This window comes from Microcebus murinus, chromosome 11 (genome assembly GCF_040939455.1).
Source record: "Microcebus murinus isolate Inina chromosome 11, M.murinus_Inina_mat1.0, whole genome shotgun sequence".
NCBI classification, from domain to species: Eukaryota; Metazoa; Chordata; class Mammalia; order Primates; family Cheirogaleidae; genus Microcebus; species Microcebus murinus.
This window is the reverse complement of record NC_134114.1, coordinates 28,553,904-28,578,127: the sequence shown is the minus strand read 5'-3', so window position 1 is coordinate 28,578,127 and position 24,224 is coordinate 28,553,904. Positions and strand designations below refer to the sequence as shown.

Here is a 24,224-nt window from a genome sequence, read left to right as displayed (position 1 = left end):
TAGAAGCCCATTGCAATGGCCCAGGAGAAAGGAAGCAGATTAAAGTCTTAACCAAGGCAAGAAGAGTTGGGGTGGGAACAAGAGGAGACCAGTACAATAAATGTAAAGAACAAATAATCTACCGGATTTGGTAATGGGTTAGACTTGAGGGCGGAGGGAGAAGGGGGAGTTGTGACTCCCCTCAGGTTTATGTTTGGGTGGCTCGATCCATGGAGTGGCTGCCACTGGTGGGCACAGCAGGTGCCACTGCTTGGCAATGCACCTCCCATGCTGAATGTGGTTCTTTCAAGGTGCCTGGAGATGTGAAGGTGACAAAGGACAGCAGGCAGGAGAGAAGGGAGGGTAATAGAGAATTCAGGGTCACCAGCACCCTACTGACCATTGATACAAGAGTGGATGAGATCCCAGGGATGTGGGCAGAAGAGCAGGAGCCTGGAGATGTGCCCTGGAGACACCCATGTGTAATCTCCCTGGCCCACCCCTGTGCCTTCCCTGATCCACCAACATACTTACTACTTGGTTCCCTTTTCTCAACAATTGAACTCACTAAAGCCAGCCGGAATTTAATTTTCCAGGTCAGAGATCATCTTCCTCCCCTCTCCACCCACCCCCATGTAAGAACATCATTTGCTTTCTTTTCCTTTACACATAGAAGATATTTTAAGGAATATGTAAATGCCTTGATTTCTTTGCCATCATGAATATCTTGTTCATTAACTTGAATTCATCATTTTCAATCTTTGGGGAATCCATGACTGCATGATTTTGTGGAGGAGAGAAAGCTTTGTCTTCTTCTTAGAAAAAGGATGCGCCCATCTACATGGGGTTTGTGGGCAATGGGAGCAGAGAGAACGCTCATGAGTGCCGGTGTGGGCAGTGGCCTCCCAAGGAAAGAGAGCCTGGGCTTGGGGCCCTCCTGCCTTTGGGCCCTGGGGGCAAGGCCCATTCGATTCTCTTGCCTCCTCCCCATGCACCCCGTTAGACATTCAACTCCTGTTGTCAGCTCGATGCACACAGGGAAGGAGTCTGTGATGCCAATGTGAGATTCCAGACCTTGCCATGGTGATTTCTCGCTGGAAATTAACTAATCCAGCTTCTGCTTTCATCTTGGTCTTGGGAGGTTGGGGAGGATGGGTCTGCCCCTGGACTTGCCCTTCATCTGAACACAAAATGTAGTGGCAGAGCCTGCCGGCTGAGGCTCAGCCCTTCGGCCTGGTAAATCCCCCAGGGCATGACTTTTGCCTGCCTGAGAGGCCACTGGGCTCGGTCCTGCTTACATTTCCCCAGGAATGACGGGGCTCTCCTTTTTTATAACTGAGTCTCTCTACTTGGATCACCTGATACCTCTTTCCACAACCCCTCCTCCTTTATTCTGAGTCTGCGATGAAACTGTAATTTAAATGTTGGTAATAATAAACCATTCTAAATCATTAATAATATGGTCTAGTTTAATATTTGGGGATGGCGTTTTTAGATTTTCACTTCTAGACTGGGAAAAGTGTACTCATAAAACGATAGTATTCACAGCTCAGTTGCGTAAGTTCCTAAAATACAATTTCTGGTTATATTTTGTGGAGTCACAGCTTAGAAAAACAAAAGCTCCCAAATGGCTTTAATAATGAAACTGTTTTTAGATTGGCAATCAAATGAATTTATAAACATTTCTCACTTTTTTTTAACCATCCATCCAAATGCAGAGACGGGAAACACAATTTGTGCAGAAATGTGCTGATGTTCCTGAGGCGTTGCCTGGCCACCCCATGAGCACGCACGTGCACACACACGCACACGCTGCACACACGCAATGGGCGTGATACATGGGGACGCACACGTGAAATCAGGAGGCAGCCGCCGAGACCTGCAGCTGCAGTATAACCCACACCAGCCTGCAGATGGCTCCCCTGGAACCACACCCTGGGGCTGCATTCTGCCCTTCTGACAACTCCCTGCACTTTTTCTATCCAACAGATGACTTTTTCTGACATCTGCTCAACTCTGTTGCTCCAGGCTACCTTGGACTGTTGGGATAAATAGTGTTTATGGTGCTTTTTGCTTTCCCTCTATCTCATAAGTGCTACCTCGTTTAATCTGAAACAAACCTAGAGGAAGGCAATTAGCCCCCAAATCTTACAAAGTGAAACCTAAGGCTCAGCTGGGTTCCCATAACCTGGCCAGGTCGCCCAGCTGTAAGCAGCAGGGGCAGGATCCAAACCCAGGGGAGTCTGACTCCAATGCACCAACACCTTCTTCCCATCACGTCCCGCTGGCATGAGGCAGTTTCATTTAACAGACATTGGGGTGAGTTACAGAAGTCACCACATGAGCAAGGAAGGGAATGAAGCAGAACTCTGTTTTTTGCTGGGGTCCCTGACCAGTGTATTTATTTGTAGGAAGTACACAGCTGTAAATGGGAAAAACAGTCAGCCCCAAACCAGAAGCTCAGTGGTTCAGTCAGGCTGTGGCACTTCTAAGTTGGGTGGACTCAACTCAAGTTACCCTTGTTCACTATTGTTTCCTCATCTGTACAATGACGATAAACAATGCCTTCTTCTCAAGGCTGTTATGAGGATCAATGAGTCAATAGAAATGAAAATTACAAAATTTTCTGCAAAATCATGTATAAATACATGTTTTATATGTATGTATATATGTGTGTGTCTGATAAAACAATATTTTAGGGACATTGAATTCATTTATTAGCTCTGCCCTTCGACATAATGTTTAATTTCTTTTGGCCTCAGTTTCCCCATCTGTAAAATGTGGCTGTAGGGCTCATTGATCTGTAAGCTCCTTTCTAGCTGTGACATTCAGCAGATCAACGGCCCTTCCTGACTCCTACTATGCTTTCCAACCAGGTCTTGGTGGCTAAGAAACCCCAGGGATAGGGTTCCCTTCACACAGCCATGCCTCCTCTCAACCAAGAAGGGGCTGAAGATTAAAGAGCAAAAATGCCCTTCAAGGCTGTTTAAATGCAAAAAAACAGCAGAATTAAGTTCAAAGAGAAATGATAAACTTATTCCCTCCACAATGTTTATTGATGAACGTTAAGAGCTACATGGCATTTTGGGAATAAGACTAGGTTCAAGAAACTGTCCAGAGGGGGAGAGAGATTTTAAACAAATGTTTACTCAGGCTGCACACAGTGGCTCATGCCTGTAATCCCAGCACTTTGGGAGGCCAAGGCGGAAGGATCACTTGAGGCCAGGAGTTCAAGATCAGCCTCAGCAACATAGTGAAACCCCATCTCTACAAAAAATAGAAAAATTAGTCGGGCATGATGGTGCATACCTGTAATCCCCATTACTCAGGAGGCTGAGGCAGAGGGATCGCTTGAGTCCAGGAATTCAAGATTACAGTGAGCGGTGATCATACCACTGCACTCCAGCCTGGGTTACAGGGTGAGGCTCTATCTTTAAAAAAGGAAAAAAAAAAATTTAAATGTTTACCCAGGTAATGATTTCATTGGAGTTGTGACATGTTCTACGAAGGAGTAGGACTGTTTACCAGGAAATTATATAATGGGGGGCGGGGGTGGTCCTCAGGAGGATTCCCCAAGGAAATGACATTCCAAGCTACTTCTTGAAGGATGATCTAGATTAACAGGGCATGCAAGGGGGTAGAGGAGGGAGTGGGGAATGTTCTAGACATAGGACATCTAGGGCAAAGGTCTCTCAAAGAGGGGAGTTCTTGGTGTATTAACATTTGAGTTGCTGAAAGTAAGCTGCTTTGGCTGGAATGTCGATGGCCAGAGGAAGACTGGCATGACATGAGTTCTAGAAACAGACAGGGATAGATCATGCAGGGGCTGCTAGGTCAAGATTAGGAATTTGACCTATAAGGGCACAGAGACGCCACTGGAAGGTTTTGGGCTACAGAACATGTTCCAAGTGATCATCCAGAAAGATCCCTGTGGAAACAGCGAGTGTGTTAGAGGCTGTAGGGGTCGGTACAGGAAAGCCGTCCAACGGCTGGTGCAGGGGTCTCAGGCTGGGGCCTGAGACTGTGGAGACAGAGAAATGCGGAAACAGTTGAGAGGTGTTTAAGAGCTGGAATGCCCAGGACGTGGCGTTGACTGGGTGCGGGAGGGGAAGAAGAGGGAGGTAATTCACACACTATATATTACAACCCACTGAGGGTGCTGGTACCCTGAACTCCAATGTCAAGATGAACAAACTGAGTCTCTGAAAGGCTGAGTGAGTGACTTGTCCAGGTTGAACACCTAAAAGAAGGATTCCCAGGCTTCTGAGAACTTGGGCCATAATGACTTCAGATATGTCCCAAGGGATTCATCCTAAGTGCTATATTGGCTTCACAGAAAACAGTGTGTCTGATTCCACGTGTATGGAAATCCAGCCTAACCACGGCAAAGGCCATATGACGAGAGGGGACCAGAGCGAGCAAGTGACATCATGAGTTAAATAGAGTCGCTATTCAGACGCGCACTGCAGACTTCTTACGGGATCCCCCAATTATATTAATAGATCCTGAGGAAGCGCCGCAAAGCTTCACTACACAGAAGCCGATGAATCACTGTCCGTGGGCCGGACGGCCCTTTTACTCTGCGCTGGTATTTGGAAGATAATGTGTAACAAGCACAATGAGGTTTTTGTGGTGAAGCTTTTGGCTGAACAGGTCATAAATCTTTCACGTCCAAGAGAAAGGTCTGTTCATCGAACAGCCTCTTCCAAACTCCGGAACTAGCACAATTAAAAGTATACCTGACCTTAGAGCTTTCTCTCCCCAGGACCCAAAGAAAGGGGACAAAGAGGTCACAAAGTTCACGTAAATATGTGCGCATCTGATCCCAAGAGAGCCATTCACATACCACCGCTCCTCTGATCGCGCCGGTCCAGTGTGATTTCGCCACGATGAACACTGATTTCCTTCCAAATATTCTGGTTTCAATGACAGTAGTTAAGTAGTGTTCCCAAAGTCCCATAGTTATGAGGCAGAGATTGGAAACTGAGTCTCCCCTGGCTCAGGGCCAAGCGGTTCCACAGCACGGTGCTGCCTCTGAGCCGACCCAGCTGCAGGTTCCTCACGGCCACCAGGGCAGCCTGCCTAGCAGCACTGCGGTGGCGGTCACCACGTGCCAAGTGTGCCTCACAGGGCCTGGCCCATGGTGAGAGCTCATCACCTGGCCGATGCAATCGAGTACATAAAAACTTCGGACTGGAATTAAAACAAATAGAAGATGACATAAATGAATATAAATATTCTGATTTATTCAGAATGGCTGAGACACATTTGAGGGTCACACATACATTTGAGCTATTATTTAACACAGTGCAACAGCCAATTTTCACACTCTCAAACAATGCACTGGCTAAAATGTTGCTGGTCATACCTGCGACACTCTGCTCTCCCCGTAGGACTCATCCTTTGTTCCTGATTCCCCAAGTACCTGGAGGTCTGGCTGTGCTTGGTCCCTGAAAGCAGTGCAGTCGTGGAGACGCAAGCAGTAGTGATACCGGCACGGTTTCTGCCCTGCCCCGGACTCCACCTTCCTTCAGTGGACGAACATTTATTGTTCATTTATTAGTGCCAGATACAGCGCTAGATGCTGGCTGTACGGAAGAGTGGAAGGTGTGGTCACCACGATGCCATCACATGGTTCACGTTCCAGTGGGGAGGGAGGCCCGTGAGCCCTAGTGAGGACTTGCTCCAACGAGAGCTGTGCAGGCAGGTAATTCCAGCTGTGGGGGAAGGATGGAGGGAGGCGTGTGCAAGAAGGGCCTGCCTTTCCCTCAATTCCATTGTCTGAAGAAGACCCAGAGGTCACCCCATTAGCCACGTGATGAGAAGTGGGTTTGTCCAGGCGAGTATGAGGAGGGAGAGCGGCAGGGCACTGGGAAGAGCATGCCTGAGCCCACAGGACTGGGTCACTTTCGTTCCACCAGATGAACAGAGCAGAGGCAGGGCTGGGCTCCTCACTTGGACACGGCCAGCCAGGCCCGGGCCCCTCTCCTCTCTCCTCGGTGCATCACTTTCTTTGACCCTATCCTTAGCTCCTGCCACCCAGAAATTGTTCTCCAGATGGGAGGACTGGCAACCATCTCCCCTCCCTTGTGTAATCAAATATCTCACTGTGCAGATATGCTCAGACTCTGGCCTCCACTCAGCCCTCCTGGTTCGCAGAGCCCACGTCGCAGCCGGCCAGCCCCACCGGTTTCTAATTAAAACGCAACAAGTGTTTCTCTGGGCACAGAATGATTTCTTGGAGGAGAAACAACAGGTTCCTCTAAGGCTGGCCTTCAGGTCTCACGTGGATAGCTGTTTGTGAAGGAAAGGCAAACAGCCTGGTTTTAAAAGGTATAAATATTATAGATTTTATCATGGTTATTATTAATTATCACTATTATTATCTTAGCTGAACTGCTACCTGACTCTGACCACAAAGAACTTAAATGTGTCTCTGGAATGACATTCCATAGATGAAAAAAGAAATCCCCTTATTTTAATATGGTAGAGCTGCAAAAATAAAAAAATAATTTCCTGTCTCCCTCAGGTTATAAAAATTTACATAATCTTCTCCAGACCGATCACATTCAAACCGTGCTATGGAAATGTAAACATTTCTGAAAATAAAACGGATTTTATAATTAAAAGTTTGAAAAAAACAATCAACCCAAACCCCAAAGCCATGTGTGATCGAGCACATGCCCTGCCCGGGGTCTGCCCTCCGTTTGCCTACGCCTGGAGGCAGCAATGGTCCAGCCCAGAGGTCGCACGCACCGTGGTTCTCTAAAGGCAGGGGGGATATTCAAAATAGTGAACAAGCATTACGGCCCAGGGCAATGACTAATCAGAAAACGGACACTGGACCTGGCGTTGGAGCAGGGAGCTGAGGCCCTGCAGTGCCAGCTGGAACCTCGTGAGCCAGACTGCAGGGAAGTGGGCTGGGGCCGTGCTGCTGCAGGATGGCCTGGAGTGTGGGAGACACTGAGGGAACTCAGGGAAGCTCTTCACTGATCACCATGTGACAGCTGGTAGAGCTGTGCCAGCACACACCCGCTAAATGTTGGTCCTGCCCAGAGGGACCAGGCCAGAACCAAAATGGGGGGAACAGCTGGCTGAAGGGCTGATGGCCAGCTAGGAGGGCAACATGACTAGGTCCCAGTCAATTGCTGCTAGACCTTCTGGTTTTTCATGAGAAGTTGAAAATCTGTATTTCATTTTGGTAAGTAATGCACATTAAAAAAATACCGTGAGAGCCAAACCAAATAGGTCTCCACACAGGCATTTTACAAACTCTGGTGAACAGCATGGGATCAGTGATCAAAGGGGTCAGGGCCACGTGGATCCATGGCCTCTACAGAAACAGGAACCCAGCTAGTTATTCTAAAAGCCCAAATTTCTCTCTACCCCACAGCTCCTTCCCTGGTTCAGGGTACCTCATGCCTCATCTGCTTTTGTACAACACATTCTACACGGGTGTGCCCACAGCATCATAGATATGCAGTCTTTTAAACCTACCGCTTCCTATTGTAATGGCTTGTCTGCCTCACCCAGCGGCTTTGTCTTGTTTATTGCTGTATCTGTGGGGCCCAGCATATGGTCATACCCGCCCTGCACCCAATAGGTACAGAAAGAGAAGAGAGGAAGAAAAGTTTTCTTCAGTTACTTCCAGTCCCTTTACTATCATGTCAAACAGCAGCATCTAATGGTGGTATGTGGTACTGCAACCCAGCTTTATCTGACTTGGAAAATGCTCAGTTAGCCAAAGAGGAAATATATACAAATATGATACCTAAGGATTTCATGTCCTCAGAGAGAGCCCCAAATTGACCAATGTAGCAAAGACATCTGTAGTAGTCATGGCCACCATGTTAACTCTTTCTTTTCACTCAAACTATTAAAAGATTTTTTTCTTACATCATAAGAACATAGTTCTAACTCTTTAATAATTTTTTAGAAAATAGAATTTAAAATTTAAAAAAGTAGGTATATATCCATTTCTTCTACAACATTCTATTTCTGAAAATGTAAGCATTTCGTATGTCTCAGGAGTTGCTCTTAAAAATAGATGGTTCTTTGTTTCACAATAATGTGAATATAGCTACCACTACTAAGCTGTATACATTTAAACATGGTAAATTTCATGTTATATGTTTTTTAACACAATAAAAATATTTTAAACAAATATATTTTAAAAACCCCAAAGGTTCCTCAGCCACCCTTCTTCTTCAGAGGTCCTTGTCATAAAGAAAGCTGGCACCAACACAAGATGAAGAGAGACAAAGGGAAATTGAGATGGGACCCACACCCTTAGTCCTGGCATTTCACAGTCCAGTCTTGGGAACAGCTGTGCCCAGGGATAAATAGTTTCTCTCTAGTTTTTATGATCCCATTCTGTAAGGATCATCATTCATCCCACAGGCATTTATTGAGTGCCTACCTCTGAGGCACTGAGAATATCATTAAAACATAATCTCTGCCCTTGACTTACTCGTAGTCCAGGTTCTAGTGAATGTACTTCCAATATACTTGAAGTTGGAGGTGGGGTAGGTGCATGCTAAAGCCCAGCCTCTCTGTGATTTGTCAGTCCTAAACAACATCGCCATACTTGGTTATGATCATGACCAGGCCACAGGAGAGACTCAAGACTGCCTGTAGCTAGAGATGACCACTACTTTCTTTTTCACTTCCAGGTCTGAGAGCATCCAATGTCACCTCATTAACTTATTCCTTGCCATGCCTTTCCCTGACTGTAAGAGGCTCTGGGCTTCCTTCAGGTAGCAAAGCAAAAGCTGAAGGCAAAATGAATGGTAGAGGCAGCAAGCATCTATGTATGCTCAGTGGGCAAGAAAATGTATCCCATACATGGGATAATGTATGTAAATGTATGTAAAATATATCCAATACATAGGATAATGTATCCCATATCCCATACATATCCCACTCCCAAATCTTTTCTAAGCCCTGAGGCCTCTGCCTTCTGTACCACTGGGAATGTTTTATCCTAAACACTGGCTCCTAGGCAAGACACCTAATCATATATCCCCAGCATCCCAGTGGCTTGGTGGGAGTTACACTGAAGGATATTAGACCCAGAAAGCAGAGGGTAAGAAACTTCATGCTATAGATCAGGAAACTGAAACTCAAAGAGATTAGCAAAATTCTCAAACTCACAGCAGATTATTGGCCAGGCCTGGGCCAGAACTCAGGTCTCCACACTCCTACCATAATCTATGCCAAACCTGAGATGCCTTCATTAAGAAAATGGAGGTAGACTATTCAGCTATGCCTGGTCCAATTTCAGGAAGGAGAGTCTGGTCACATAAAAGTTTTCAAAGTTTTTCCTGGTCATTTTAAATGTCTTTTTGATAACTCTCTGGATTAAAGTAATCATACAACTGCTATACCCAATAATCAGTACCAATAGCCACAGATTACACTCTGGATTTTATGTAGGAAGGCAGAAGGTCCTACCAGAAGACCACCCTGATGACTGGGTGGTGTTGCAGCCCAGGCCTAGAGCTGCACGAGCTGGGGCAGACAGGAGCACAGAAATGGAAAACATAAGGGCCAGACTCAAGGGACCCCTCCCAGCCACACACCACAACCAATCCCCTTGGTGAGGCCTTCGAGCACCCTTCTCCAACCTTAAGTTCAGCTTTGCAGTCAGTGGGATAATGTTGGGTGTCACTGTTCACTCCAGAATATATTTCTGTGGCTCAGTTTCTTCATGAGTGAAATAATTTATTGTGAAATTCTGTTGAAGTTATTGTGAAACTCAAAAGATAAAGTAAGAGCTTATTGCTAAACTGTGTCTAAGTTTAAGGTGGCATGCTCTTTTATCAACATTAGCTCTATTATCATACAGTATCTTTCCTCATAAAACTGAAAGTATGGGGTGTTCCATTTTTATAAGCAGAAAAATAGAGGTTGCGGTGGGGCTGAGACTGAAACACTCCTGGGTCTTCACAGACCAGCCACATTGCCTTGAGGACACCTGAGGCACCAAGTGTCCCATTTACTCAAGTTCAGAATCAGAACGAACGTGAATGCTCTATATCGCCTTGAACAGAGTGGTTCCCAGAGCTGTGTCCTGACTTCCTGTGCCAAGGTCATCTGGGACTCTTGTTGCAAATGCAGGTACAAATGCAGATTCCTGGGCTGTGCCCCAGGAACTCATCGAATCTGAATGACTGGGGGCGGGTCCCTGGATACCGCACTTCTAATCATTGACCTATCGTTTTAAAATCAGTGTCTCCTTCTATTGGGTCGCCCTGTCAACATCAAGACCCTGCACTGGGAGACTGAATCCATAGCGTGTCTGTACCCAGAGAGCCTCCCTCCGGGCAACATTCCTTCAGCAACTTGTAACACACCACAAGCCATCAGAATGGGCTGTATGGAGAAGGACATCACTGGTGGTATTTTGAATTTCAGAAGGGGAAAGGGTTTGACTCCTATTCCCAAAGAATGGCTGCTTCAACAAATGGCTGAGCGAGAGGTTAGTAATGTAGCCATGACCACAATTATGTACCCCCCAGACAGATGCCGCTTGTGTGCATGGCTTTGCCGCCCCTGTCATGGCTTTGCCTTTTGCAGGGGCTCTGGTCTACATTCTTCTAAGACCAGATCACTTTCCCTGTGTTTGAGGGTTAACAAGATATTTATGAACAATGCCCATAAAATGCCGCCTTGAGGGGTACAGAAACTCTTGATCTCAGGGTTAGCTTAGCCACACCTGCTAGTTTAAGTCTAGTTTAAGTCCCTGTGCCTCGGTTTCTTTAGAAGCAAAACACAAACTCTCTGGCTGCCCTGCCTCTGAGGGGAGTGGCCGGGATAAAGAGGCAGGATTTGCAGAAAGCCGAGTGGTGCAGAGGAGAAACCTCAGCCCACACTCAGATGCCCCTTGTGTGAACTACACACTCTGGAATAAGGTGAAAACTGACATGGACTCTGCCTGCCAAGGCGAGATCTGGGTCTTGCCAAGCAGCCCACCCAGAGAATAGAACCAAAGGGGTGCCAGCTGCCCCTCCTAATCCTGCACAAAGACCTCTGGGGTTTTAGCACGTGGCCTTGCACGCTCCTCTCCTTCAGCACACTCAAGTTAAAAGTCCCATGTTCCCTCTCGGTCAGTGCCTTTGGCCTGTGGTGGTCCCCTGCCAACACTGGACAGCCGGACAACGCAGGGAAGGAGGCGACTTCAGCAATCACTGTTGGAACACATTGGATTTCGTATGCTGCCACCAGGCAACAGCTGGGGTGCCCCTTCCTTTGGCTTCTACACTCCCCTCCTGGGAGGTTTCTTCCTTTCAAAGCGGTCTCAAAATTGTTGGTAGTTTAACAAGAGAGCAGAGAGAGCAGATTCAACAGTGATTGGTGCTCAAAATTCTCAAAAATCTGAACTCTCTAGTGAGGCCTCTAAATATTTGCATTCTCCAATGTCTATTTTTAAAAGAACAATCTGAATTTTAAGTAGATGTCTCAGCTTAATGGAAAGACTCTAATATGACTAATTATGGCTAAGAAAGTTGTCAAGATAAAATGAAGAAACTGACTTCAGTTTCTGTGGACTGTATTTGAAATTCCTCTGCAAAGACAATCAGATCCACCTCCAAAGCCATTCAAAGACCAACAGAAAGCAAACCAAACTGCAAGAAGACAGGGGGCTTAGTCTAGAACTGCTGGCAAATTCATTTTAGTGGGGCCAAGTTTATGTCACAGTAGAGTGATTTTTTATATATTTTATTGGCTTTTTGCATAACCATAATAACTGCCACTTGCTGAGCATTTTCTGTGATTTGGCCATTGGTTAAGTTTTTTTCTTAATTATCTAGTTGAACCTTGCTAACAACTCCATGAGTTAAGTACTCATATTTCAGTTTTATAGATGGGACTGTATTGGTCTACTAGGGCTGCCATAACAAAATACCACAGACTGAGTGGTTTAAACAACAGAAATTTATTTCCTCACAGTCTGGAGTCTGGACGTCCAGGATCGAGGTGTCGGCAGGTTTGGTTTCCCCAGAGGCCTCTTTCCTTGGCTTGCAGATGGCCATGTTCTCGCTGTGTCTTCATGTGCACAGTCAATCCTCTGTGTGCATGCCCCTCCCTGCTGCCCCTCTGGAGTCCATATTTCCCCTTCTTATAAGGTCATCTCAGACTGGATTAAAGTGCATCTTAATGGTTTAACTTAATCATTTTAACTTAGTCACTTCCATTAGGCCCTATCTCCAAATACAGTCACATTCTGAGGAACTAGGGTTAGGGCCTCAACATGTGAATTTGAGGGGGACACAATTCAGCCCATACCAGGGACATCGAGGTCCAAAGAAGTGAAATATTAATAACTTGCCCACAGTCACATAGCAGAATTGGGATCGGTCTCATTCCAATCAGTGATTATAGGACACTGACCCCCAAGTATACAGGCACACTGGGCCAGCGTCAAACATCTTGGTTATGGTCCCAGCTCGACTATGAACTAACAAATGGTGCATCCTGGCACAAGTGGCCAACCCTTTGGGCCCCCATTTTCTCATCTGTAAAATATGAAGCTCAGAGTAGATATCTGAGCTCCAATATCTAATTATAGCTTTATTCTTTCACATTACTCTCTGCCCTGTCTTGATTTCACGACACACGGTTGGTCATAGCTATGACTTACAGGATGCTTAGTCCTTGATCTCTGTGGCATCCCATTACAATGTTGTTCTTGTAGGTAAAACACAATCTGCTTGACAAGCGTCTGCTTTGCCACAGCACACATTATCATGCCGTCCCCAAGGCACACGGAGGCAAAGGTGCCGGTCTGCTTGTCAGACATCACCAGAGATACAAGGAGTAACATTTGCTTTTTGTGCTGTTCTGTCTTCTCATCGTTTACAGTCCTGTTATCCTCAGTAAAGGAGAAAAAATGAAAGCCGTCATGACTACGCATAAATTAAAAGAATAATGTTGATTGTTGTTGACTGTTTACAGTGACAAAGATCTTGGATGATGTGAAGAAATCCACTCACAGTTGGGTTAGGACCTCACATCTGGCTCTGAAGCAGATTCCCAAGTCTCACCTCCAGGCCACATTGTCAGGCGAAAACAAGAGTTATCCCGTGTGACCCTGCTGGGGTTCAGCCATCCTGGAGTGGAATAAAAGGAAGAACATGGCCCCGGGGGCAGACCGACAGGAGAAAGGCTCAGGGCAGGGGTCACGGGCTCCTTTCCAACCCCCAGGAGGGGCCACAGCTGTTGGTGGGCCCTGAGCAGGTAGAGGCTAGATTTCAAAAGTAGGGTTGCACATTTTTGAAGTGAAGAAATAGATCTGCAACATGTTCTTCAGGACTTTCTTGTTTCCGATCAAACACACATATGCCATAATACAGCATTTCTAAGCAATGCCCTGAACTGGAATGTCTGAAAGCCTGCCTACTCCTGGCTTTTCAGGGTCCCTCTGAGAAGAGACACAGTAATAAGAACTGGTGCAGCCTTTTGTTGCTTGCAAAGAGCTTTCACACTCTGATCCTCACAGCATCTGCCAGAGTGACTGAGGCTCCAAAGAGATTATGGAACTCGCCCAACCCAGGATTTGAACACAGGTCTCCTGCCTCCAAAGCTTTTCTCTGCATTATATATCTCTGAATAATTAGATTTGTTTCTCCAAAGGAAAAGAGCTTTCTTATTTTTAAAACAAAATAAGGGGAAGAAAAAAGTCTCTGTACTTTGGAGGCAAGATTGCTGCTGGTCATTTGTCATGGTTGACTTGCTATTTTTTATAAACAAGGGGCAATAGAGTCCAAGGGAAAGAACAAACCAAGGGAAAGACCAGCACCCAATAAAGTGAACACAATACTTTTTAATGCTGGGGAGAAACAAGAGCAAAAGAGAAAAAAGCAATATCAAAATAGCCTATGAGAAATATAGAAGACAACTTTCCCATTATTCTAAATTTGGAAAGGTTTCAGATGCTGTCACGGACAGCACCATGAGGGCCATTGTGTCGAACATGGCCAACGGCAAGGCCGACAGCAGCTAGACCAGGGGCCCAGTTGGCTCCGTGAGAAGCTGAATCGACCAGGACCAGGGCTCCACCCAAGACATCCTTAGCCAAGTCTTAGATAACCTCCACAGTGGATGGCAACCTCTCAGAGTCAAATTCTCCCTGTTGGTGGAGCTTCTCTGCCACTGCAGTGATTCTTGACTATGCAGCTACTGCAGACTTGAGCTTTTTTTCTAAGAATAATCCCTTCCTGTACAGTCACTGAGATACTAATAATTAGTAACCACAAGAGGCAACAACTATATTAGCATTTGAGAGTTTGCAAAGCTCTTTCACATATACACTCTCTTACCTGAATCATAAACTGTCCTGGATGTAGGCTGGGAGGTTGACATTGCCTTCTTCTACAGACAAGGAAACTGAGGTTCCCAGTTTATGTGATTTCCTTAAGCTCACAAAATTACTAAATAGCAAAGGAGGAACATGAACCAAAAACTCTGAATTCACATTTCATGCTACTTCCAACATACCAGCCATACCACTGAGTGGGACTCCTTGATTAATATAGCAAATATTATTCCATCACAGGGGTATTTTTTGCCAGGGCTGATGCACTTGAGAGATGTAAGGAGCAGCACCAGATATCTGGTTACATCAGCCCTGTCAGGCAGATACAAGGACAGAGTCCATTTGTTAGCTTCCCACACTTCGAAGCGACTTATAAATGGCAAAATCATTCAGTTGTAGACACCTCAGAGTAAAAAAGGCTGTGAGGAAGACCTCACAGCTTCATGGGTACTTGCAACCTCTTGCAAACTCTTGCAACCTCATGGGTACTTTGGATTAGAAAGCTATGGAGCTGGATGTCCCAAGGACAAGGGTCTAAGAGCAAGTGTGGAAGCCACGGAAGCACAGGCAAGTCAACCGAGGGCAAGGGGGCAGCTACCCTGCTGACTCCACAGAACAGAAGGAAAGAATCTTACAATTATTTCCTTTAGTTATCATCTCTGTGCTGACTCACGTGGTTCATGACGGTCTTCCGATCTTACAGAATGAAATCTGTCCCCTCACCACCATCCCATCAAGAAAAGTCAAGTGAATTCACTGCCTTAAGACAAATTCTTCACGAGTTCACCCTTGGAAGATTGCACAGGAAGATACTCTGGAAACTGGCAGCTGCATATTCAAAGCATAAGATGAAATTAGCTGCATTGCTAATTGTAATAGTTGTCTATTGCTGTGTAGAAAACTACCCCCCAACACACAATTTAGTGGCTTAAAAAAGCAATTATAACTCAAGTCCATACTGAGGGGACAGGGAGAATTCTAAACTCCGGTATTGGACATTGAGGATCTTCTTGTGGTTTTATTTTTTCTTGTTCTGAGCCGTTGGTGAACTGTGGCGACATGCAGCCTTGAAAGGCCCCATCTGGATTCAGGCTTTCCTCACATCTTGTTAGATGTACCAGGTTCCTGGGGCTTCCTTCACACGTTCCACAAAATGAGTGGCTTTAAACAACAGAAACCTATTCTCTCAGAGTTCTGGAGGCTAGAAGTGCAAAATCCAGGGGCTGGCAGAGCTATGCTCTTTACAGACTTTAGAGAAGAATTCTTCCTTGGCCCTTCCTAGCTTCTGGTGGTCACAGACAATTCCTGGAGATCCTTGACTTGCAGCTACATTGCTCCAACTTCTGATGCCATCTTTAAATGGTCTTTTCCCCTCTGCGTGTGTCTGTCTGTCTCTGTGTCTGCACGGGGCCTTCTTATCAGGACACCAGCCGCTGGATTTAGGACCCACCTTAATCTAGTATGACCTCATCTTAATTTAATTAATTGTATCTGCAAAGACCCTATTTTCAAGTAAGGTCACATTCTGAGGTTCTGGGAGAACCTGAATTTTAGGGGGACACTATTCAGCCCAGTATACTAGAAATATTGCCCAGAACCATCTTTGTTCTCTTCAACTGGGCATCCACTGATAAGGTAACTACTGAAATTACAATGAACCTATCTAGCAATCATGAGTTATTCTTTTTGACCTCTCCTCCACAATTCCATTTTTGGTAACCAATTCTAAGAAAAGAATTCTACATACATACATACATAAACTTCAGGCATAGTGCTATCCAAAGCAGCATTGCTTATAATAGCAAATTCAAAAACAATCTATATTTCCAATAGTAGGCAATGGTTAAGTATAGAAGATACACCTATATAATGAACTACTATGTAGCTACTAAAGTTATATATGAGGTTTGTAATAATGTATACGTTTTACATGCTTATTTAACAAGTGAAAATATACCAATACCATATTGTTCATAAATATAATTATGTTCTAAGAAGAGGAGAAGATAAATCTCAGAACTGTATATAAAAGAAAAAATTGGAAGGTAATTCATCAAAATATTAACACTGTTTGTACTTGAATAGTTGAATAATTACCTTTTCAGTTGTTCCAGTTATATAATTCTGTATAACAACCTCAAATTTAGTATTTAAAATGACAATAACTGTTTATTTTGCTCATTCATCTGAAATTTGGGCAGGGCTCTGTAGGGATTGGCTCATCTCTACCATCATGTGATGACAGCTGATATGACTTAGCTGGAACTGAAGGCTCTGCTTTCCAAGATGGCTCAATAACATGTTGGTTCTGGTTCAGCTATGGGGAGCTTAACTGACGTTGTTTGTCAGGGCCCTAATTTCCTTTCTAGGTGGCCTCTCCCTGGGGCTGCTTGGGCTTCCTCACAGCATGGCAGCCATATTTCAAGAACAAGTGTCCTAAGAGAAAGGAAATGCAAGTCTCCTAAGGCTTGGGTGTGGTAACTCACAAAGCACCACTTCTGCCATGTTCTATTGGTCTAGCTGTCACAGAGCTGCTCAGATTTAAGAAGAGGGAAGTGTCAAAGAACTTGTGGCCATCTTCAATCTACCATTATAAGCCACCATTTTAAAATTTTCTTTAATGAGTATGATTACAAGTGGGGGCATGTGAAGTACCTTTAAAATACTTTTATTTAAAAATTCAAAGTCCCACAATATAAACTCTCTGATAATTCAGAAAACTACTTACAATAGCAAATTTCTCGGACTCTTTGCCTTTGAGCCTCTTCTTCAGTTACATACCTCTAGACACACACACACACACACACACACACACACACACACACACACACACATACACACACAGGATCTTCCAAGATCTCCCATCTTCAGGTACTTCTCCCCTGGTCTCATCTTCTTCTCAGTTCTTTGGTGAAAGTGTTTACTAAAAATTAAAGTTCCAGTCATGGGGGTTTGTGGTGTGCCCCAATCAAGACAGATAATTTTCAAAAGGTGTCAGTTAACAACCCTTTCCCATTTCCTGACCTTCATACCCACAAGAAGACTGATAAACGAAGAAGGCATATCACCTCTGCAAGGATACTGACCCTCGCTGTTTGCACATTTATAAGCAGGCACTTGGTTGCCCTCCCTTTCTTCCACTCCATCTGACTTGTTGGTTATTAAACACTGGAAGGCTCACAGTTGCCTGAGATAATCATATTGATTCTTAAAAGCTTTTCTCAGATTGGCTCAAGTCTCATAATATTCGTTCTTATATAACATAAAAAGTGCTCAACTTAGATGCTGCCTTCATGTGATTGTGAAGCTGAACTCTTTTGTTTTCAATGGGACAGAAGGCTAATAACCTTTCAAACATTAATAAATATTAATGTCTGACTACAAAGCAATATGACTGATCACCTAAGATTAAATAGGGACCAGTGCAATGGAGGTTTTAGTTTAGTTTGTATTGTTAGGTATTTTGTGTGTGTGTGAATGTATAAGGATTATGTCCTGGTTTTCAAGTCTGAATGGCCCAATTTTAGACAGTTCTCTTGGGAGATGAAAGAGCTACCAGCCACACTCAATATCCCCGAATTGAATTAGATTTATGGATCCTCTTAACAGAAAAATGTACATGAATATAAGCAAAGTATGCAATCTAAAATTTGAGGGAATTCACAGACATCCTGCCTAGGTTGAGTCCCCATGCTGAGAGATATCTGAGATATTATCTGAGATATCTCAGATCTTTGGTAACTCATGACCTTCATGGTACCAGGTCCAGTGGAATAGGAGGTGAGCACTTGAGGATTTCATAGTGGCTTGGGGCTTATTGTGCTATGCCAGGAACATCAGAGACAATCCTGCTTCTTCCTCAAGCCATCACAACAGTTACCTGTGAATAAATCCCAACTGAGAAGAGTTGAGGCAGCCTGGATACAGACCAACCTTTGGTACTAATGATCCTCCTTTCCAACTGTGAGGCAGAAGCATTTCTCACATCTCATTCTCTTCCCATTCTTGCTTATCCTCCTGTTTCTTTTCCTCCCTCTGTGAAAGATTGAACAAGCCTCTTCTTAACGCTTTTCCCAGGGCTGGGGTCTAGGAATATAACTGTGAATAGAACATGGCTCCTCTCTTTCAGTGAACAGATTCATTATTTACTGAACTCTTTAGTTTTTACAATCTACATCCTAGTGGAGGACACACACACACACCTTACCCACAAGTCATTCACGTGTATACAATTACAATGCAATGTAAAAGGAGGCTATGGTGGTGTGAGATGTAAGCAACTATGGGAGCAGAGGAGGAGCACTGTCTGCCTGGGTGGATCATGGAAGGCTGCTCAGAGAAGGTGAAATTGATTCCCATTTCCAAAAACAAATAGCAGTTCCAGGCAGACAAGGGCAGAGGAAGGAGCAACATGCACAAAGATATTCAGTTGCCAAAAAACATGGTTCCTCCTGGGTTTAGTGTGGCAGGCCCTCAGAAGCATGCACCAGATCAACAGGAGTTAAAGCAAGAAAGACAGGGAGGCCAAAGCCTGGATGTCATTAAGTGCCACACAAATGAATCAGAACCACTGACACAGAGCCTCTGGAAGGCTCTAGGTGAAAGAATGAAATGATAGACTTTGGGTTTAGAAGGCTAACTCTGATGGCAGAATGAAAGATGGATTAGATAATGGTCCAATGAAAAACAGGGAGATTTCTTGAGAGGGAGGCTTCTGAGTGGTCTTTTCACTTCACTTGTAGGCGAAAGCTAAAAAGAGAGTCTAAATTCTAGCAGGGGTGTTAGGGAAAGAGAAGGACAAATACAAATATGGAAGATTCAGAATATAGCATAGGCTGAAATTGGCAAATAACTAAATGGGGTGGGAGGGGGATAAAGGAGTAGTCATGATAACTTCCAGGTTCCTTCTTTGATCTGCTAGAAATCTAGTTGACCAAGGTAGGGAATGCAAGGTTGTTTGGGAGAAGATAATGAGCCCTGAGGGATATGCAGAGTGTCAAGTCCAGTGGGACATCTGCCCTGGTGACAGGACTACAGGTCAAATGAACACCATTTGTCTAGTCCTGGTTCTAAGGTCCTCCCTCACCAAATTCAAAATGTAAATCTTTATGTGTATTTTGCAAATATTTTGTGGAAAAAATAACACTTTATTAAACTCTGTAGAGTGAGATAGATCCTCTCAAACATGAAAAGGCCCACTTGTGTTGTGGGTAACAATGAGATAATCATACTTATGCTACAAATGCTTTTCCCTCCTCTTACCTCATAGCAGACTTAGCCAAGACCACTATGATCAAGTTTTTATTCCTCCCTGCAACCCTCCACTGCAACTTTTGGCTATACAAAACGAATACTTCCATATGGTACAATGTTTATGTTAAGATGAGGGAAGACGTGAGAAGCTTTCAGTAAATTTTATCCAAGAAGCAATAAATTTATAAATCTTAAGCAGCTATAACTAAATAATGGCTTGTAATTGATTTTGGGTGAAGTATATTACAATAGGAATAGAAAACTTGGGACAGTTAATTACTGATGTTTAGAGATCTTGAGTGTCTTCATATGGCCTTCATTGGCTATGACCTCAGACAGATTATTTGACACCTTGAGCCTCTTTTGCTTCATCTGTAAAATGGGTTTAACAATTTTACCCACTCTTGGGGTTTCTGTGAGGATTATGTCAGCTAATGCAAGCAAAGGGCTTAAAGTAGTACCTGCTGTACAGAAGACACTCAGCAAATGTTAGTTCATTCTCTATTACATATAGGCTAAGTCACAAGGGAAGGAAAAAGGGATGAGGATGGGGGTAGGAGGGAAGAAGGATAAAATATACAAAAATGTAGTTTTTTAGGATCTACAGAAGAATGCCCACTGCCACCTCAGAATATGAAGAGACAAGAGAGTTGTGTGAGTGAAAGTGGTTAAAAAAGATTTTGGGGGGGAAGCAGGAGGGAGTACGTGAAGCCTGAGGAACCAGGAACTTGCTCACATACTTTTTGGATCATCATTCACTTTTATAATTGATGAATTTGCTAGAACAAATGAGAGTAGGGTAGAAGGCAAGTGCTAAAAAACCTGAATTGTCTAGATGGCACTATTTAAAATGCAAAAACTACCCTATGTCTATGTGAAACCAATCCACAGAATTTTATCCTATTGTGTCTATATTATTTTGGACAAACTGCCAACTTTTGTTTTAGTTTTCCGGTCACAAAAGCACAAGAATTTTTTAGAATGATTTTTAATGTTTTTTACTTAGATGGCCCTTACATTTACAAAGCATTTCTATACTTTTCTAATTTAATTCAGATAAAAGTAAATAAAAAGTAAATATCATTAGCCCTACTTTAAAATAGCAAATCTTTAGTGTGTATTGACTGATTGCCAAGTACTGTACTAAAGGCTTTGTGAGGTGTGTCCCCTTGAATCCTTCCGACAAACCTACAAAGTAGGTACCATTGTCATCTGAGGCTAGAAGAGAGAAGTTTAATAACTCTCCCAAGGTGACTCAGAAATAAAGAGAAAAGCCAGGAGTTGAATCCACATTCATTTAACTTCAAAGCTTATTCTCCTAACTCCTAACCATGAATTCTGCTGTTGAAGGATAATCAGATACATGTTCTTTTCTAGTATGGCAATGCTTTTGGTTTGAACTCAGTCTAATTATTTACAGTCATGTAAACAACTGTTGTGAAACTATACAGAATATTAAGCTTTTTGATCTCTACTTCTATATTATGTTCTTAGAACTGCTCAAGACAGATGTATATCTCAATATACATTTTCCCCTCTAAGGTTATGAGAATCTGTACAAGACCAATAATTGTTGAATACATTCAAGTTTCCAAATACCTAAAGCACTTGGTAATAGGCTAAAAATCTGTTTCTTATTTATTTGTAATACAGTTTAGAAGCTGTAGGTAAGAAAATGTAAGCACAATTTTATGGAAGGGTAGCTACCAATCTTTTGAATGGTTCGATAATACAACGGACAAATCTGTTCATAAAAACGTATTTTTTTATTCTATAAGCATTAAAAAAAAAAAAATCCTGTTCCATGTCCCTCACCCTCACGCAAATAGCTCCCAAATGAGATTCTTCAAATTTTACGTTTTTTCCATTCTGGCTCATTCTTTGCTTCTTCATCATCAGATTCAACTTGGGCAAACATGGTTTTGGGCTGAGTCCTAAAACAAAAGTTAAATAAGACAAGGAAAAATTTAGTCAGCAAGTGTTTATTATATTAGACTGTGCTTTTTTCACCAAGTGGGAGCAAATGTGGAGAACCAATTACATCTCAATTATTCAATTTAAATAGTTAAACTTCTGGCAAAGAAAGGAATAGTGGAAATTTAATTATGTACAGGAAAAGAACCAAAGCTTCTTTTAAAGGTTTTCCCTCTGTGGCAGACTGTGTACACTGTCCTTTCCTTAAATAAAATGAAGACACGTCAAATTCATTGGAACCTCACACGTCATAACCACCCTCCACCTCAAATTCAGGGTAACTGGAACCATTTGGAAGGACAAACTATGGCCAAGGAAGAATCCATGTGATAGAATCTATGTGAAGAATCATTGTGCATAGCTCTCTGGGTTATTTTCCAGGCTTAAGCAGACTTATTTTCCAGACTTAATCACATACATGTGATTATGGTGCACACAAATAGGAGTTGAGTTAGCAGTTTTCCTAATGAATTTGAGGGAGCAAAATTAAAAAACAAAACAAACAATTGAATATCCCTTACACCCCCACACCCAGGCCAATGCATGGAAAAGCCGAGTATTTTAGGATATGTCATTGCACTGGCTATAATACAATCATATAGTGTCATGCTGAAATATTGCCACACAGGACATCAAGCAATCTTTGTGTGAGGACCTTCTGTGTTTTGTAAACACCCTGGTTCTGTGACATTCTGTTTTATACCATTCACACAGGAAATAATTCCAAGAAAATGTGACATGGTTATAATGTATGCCCTTTTTTGTCATGCTACTGCTGAATTCCTTTTACTAAAAAATAGCTCTATCATATTATAAAGAAACATTAAAGCATAATATCTGAAGATTATATATTTTGGCTTATATCTTCATTTACAGTTCAATTCATTATGTCAAGGTAATTCCAGAGTGGTAAGAACAATAACTCCTTTTATTTGGCAAGCAAAAACAGGGTTAAAACTTAACTTTACCTCTTGCTGTTTCTTTATTATCCTGAGGAAGAAGTAGAAACCATCTACAACTCATGCTGACATGAGTTACATGCTAGAATTCCTCATGTGTAAGTTAGTTACCATTCTTGTTTCTGCAGTTACCTAATACACCTATCTAGAGCTCAAGCTGTCCCCACATCCAATCTGGTTGGTTAAACTTCTTGCTGTCACTTCAAGGCACAGTTATGACATTTACATATAGGTGGTCATAGCTCTAATGTTTCAAACAGCAGCTACGGATTTTCATATGATGTGAGTTCCTGGATTACTAGAAAGCAGAACACTGGCTTTCTAATGTGCTACAACGAGACAATTGATGCTTGTTACCATATTTCAGATGTTGACCACTCAAGTATGGACAAACTCATACAGGAGCAAATTTATCTGGTTAAAAAAATTCTTTGAATTATATATTTAATTTCTAAGAGGCAAAAAAGGAACATGGTCTTTCAAAGATATCTGGCAATGCTTCATAGGACACTAGCTCATCAATGTTATCTGTAGTGAAATTTAAGTACTAAGAAGTTGCAATGCTGCTTTTTCATGGATATAAAAAAGGAACTTAAATGGCAGATTACAAGAGAAAAACCTAGGCTTGAGAAGGCTGTTTCATTTAACACTTTTTAATATTAATCTACTTACAAGAGCATTTGTAGCAAGGTGGTAGCTAACATTAGAGGGCACAGATTCAACAGAACTATTTAACAACAGGTAGAAAGATAGTAATGATGGTGAAGAAACATTCAGGAGTGTTTTGGTGGGATGAAAATGTTCTATAATCTTGATTGAAGTGGTAAGTACACAGGTGTATGCATTCGTCAACATGTGAAATGGGTGCATTTTATTGTATGTAAATTGCACCTCAGTAAAGTTGATTTGTAAAGAAAATCAAAACAAAACAAATGAAAAGATCAAGAACCAAGGAATGAAAGGGTATGTAACTGAGCACAAAATTTAGCCCTGAATTTCCTAGCAGCCAAAGCAAAAGAAAACAAAAAGGACAAATATTAGTTTTTCAAAGGAGGTATCTTTTTGTTTTTCACCTAGCTTTGAACTCAGTGAATTCACTGAGTAAATGTGCACATCAGGGTCACTCAGGCTATCACTTCCAATCACCACACCACAACCATTTCCTTTGTCTGTACCAGGAATTTAAATTTAAGGAATATCGAGTTGTCTAGAAGATGCAAAAATCCATGACATTTAATTTCCATTTTTGAACTAATCACAATGTTGCCATCAAAATGACCATATTATGTGTTTGCAATATCAAGTCGTGATACTTAACTTTCAAGTTGCCTTGGTCTACTTCCCCAAATTGCCAATCTCAAGGCACAAATCAGTGTCCAAATTTCCCCAATGCTTATTTACCCCTTGTTCTTCATTCTGTTGGCTAATTAGGGAATAATTGAATGAAAGAACTAGGTTCCTATTAACACATGGTGTTGGCAAAGCAATGAATGAGGTTAGACCCTTACCTTATACTATATACAAAAATTGCCTCAAAATAGATCAAAGACCTAACCACAAGAAGTAAAACTATAAAACTCTTAGAAGAAAACATAGGGAAAAAGGCTTTATATGTTAGATTTTGCAATGATTTGTTGGATGTGACACCAAAAACACAGACAACAAAAGAAAAACATAGGTAAAATGGATTACATAAAAATTAAAAACTTCTGTGCATCAAAGGACACAATCAACAGAGTGAA

General features: G+C 42.8%; 1 protein-coding gene across 1 annotated transcript in view; it reads right to left on the bottom strand.

Moving 5' to 3' along the window:
* Positions 1-21,296: 21,296 nt before the first annotated feature.
* WDR70 (WD repeat domain 70) overlaps positions 21,297-24,224 on the bottom strand; it is a 227,813-nt gene continuing 224,885 nt past the window's right edge. Inside the window, exon 18 of the mRNA XM_012736463.3 lies at positions 21,297-21,483. Coding sequence (XP_012591917.1) covers positions 21,396-21,483 — 88 coding nt within the window. The 3' untranslated portion in view covers positions 21,297-21,395. The remainder of the gene's footprint in view (positions 21,484-24,224) is intronic.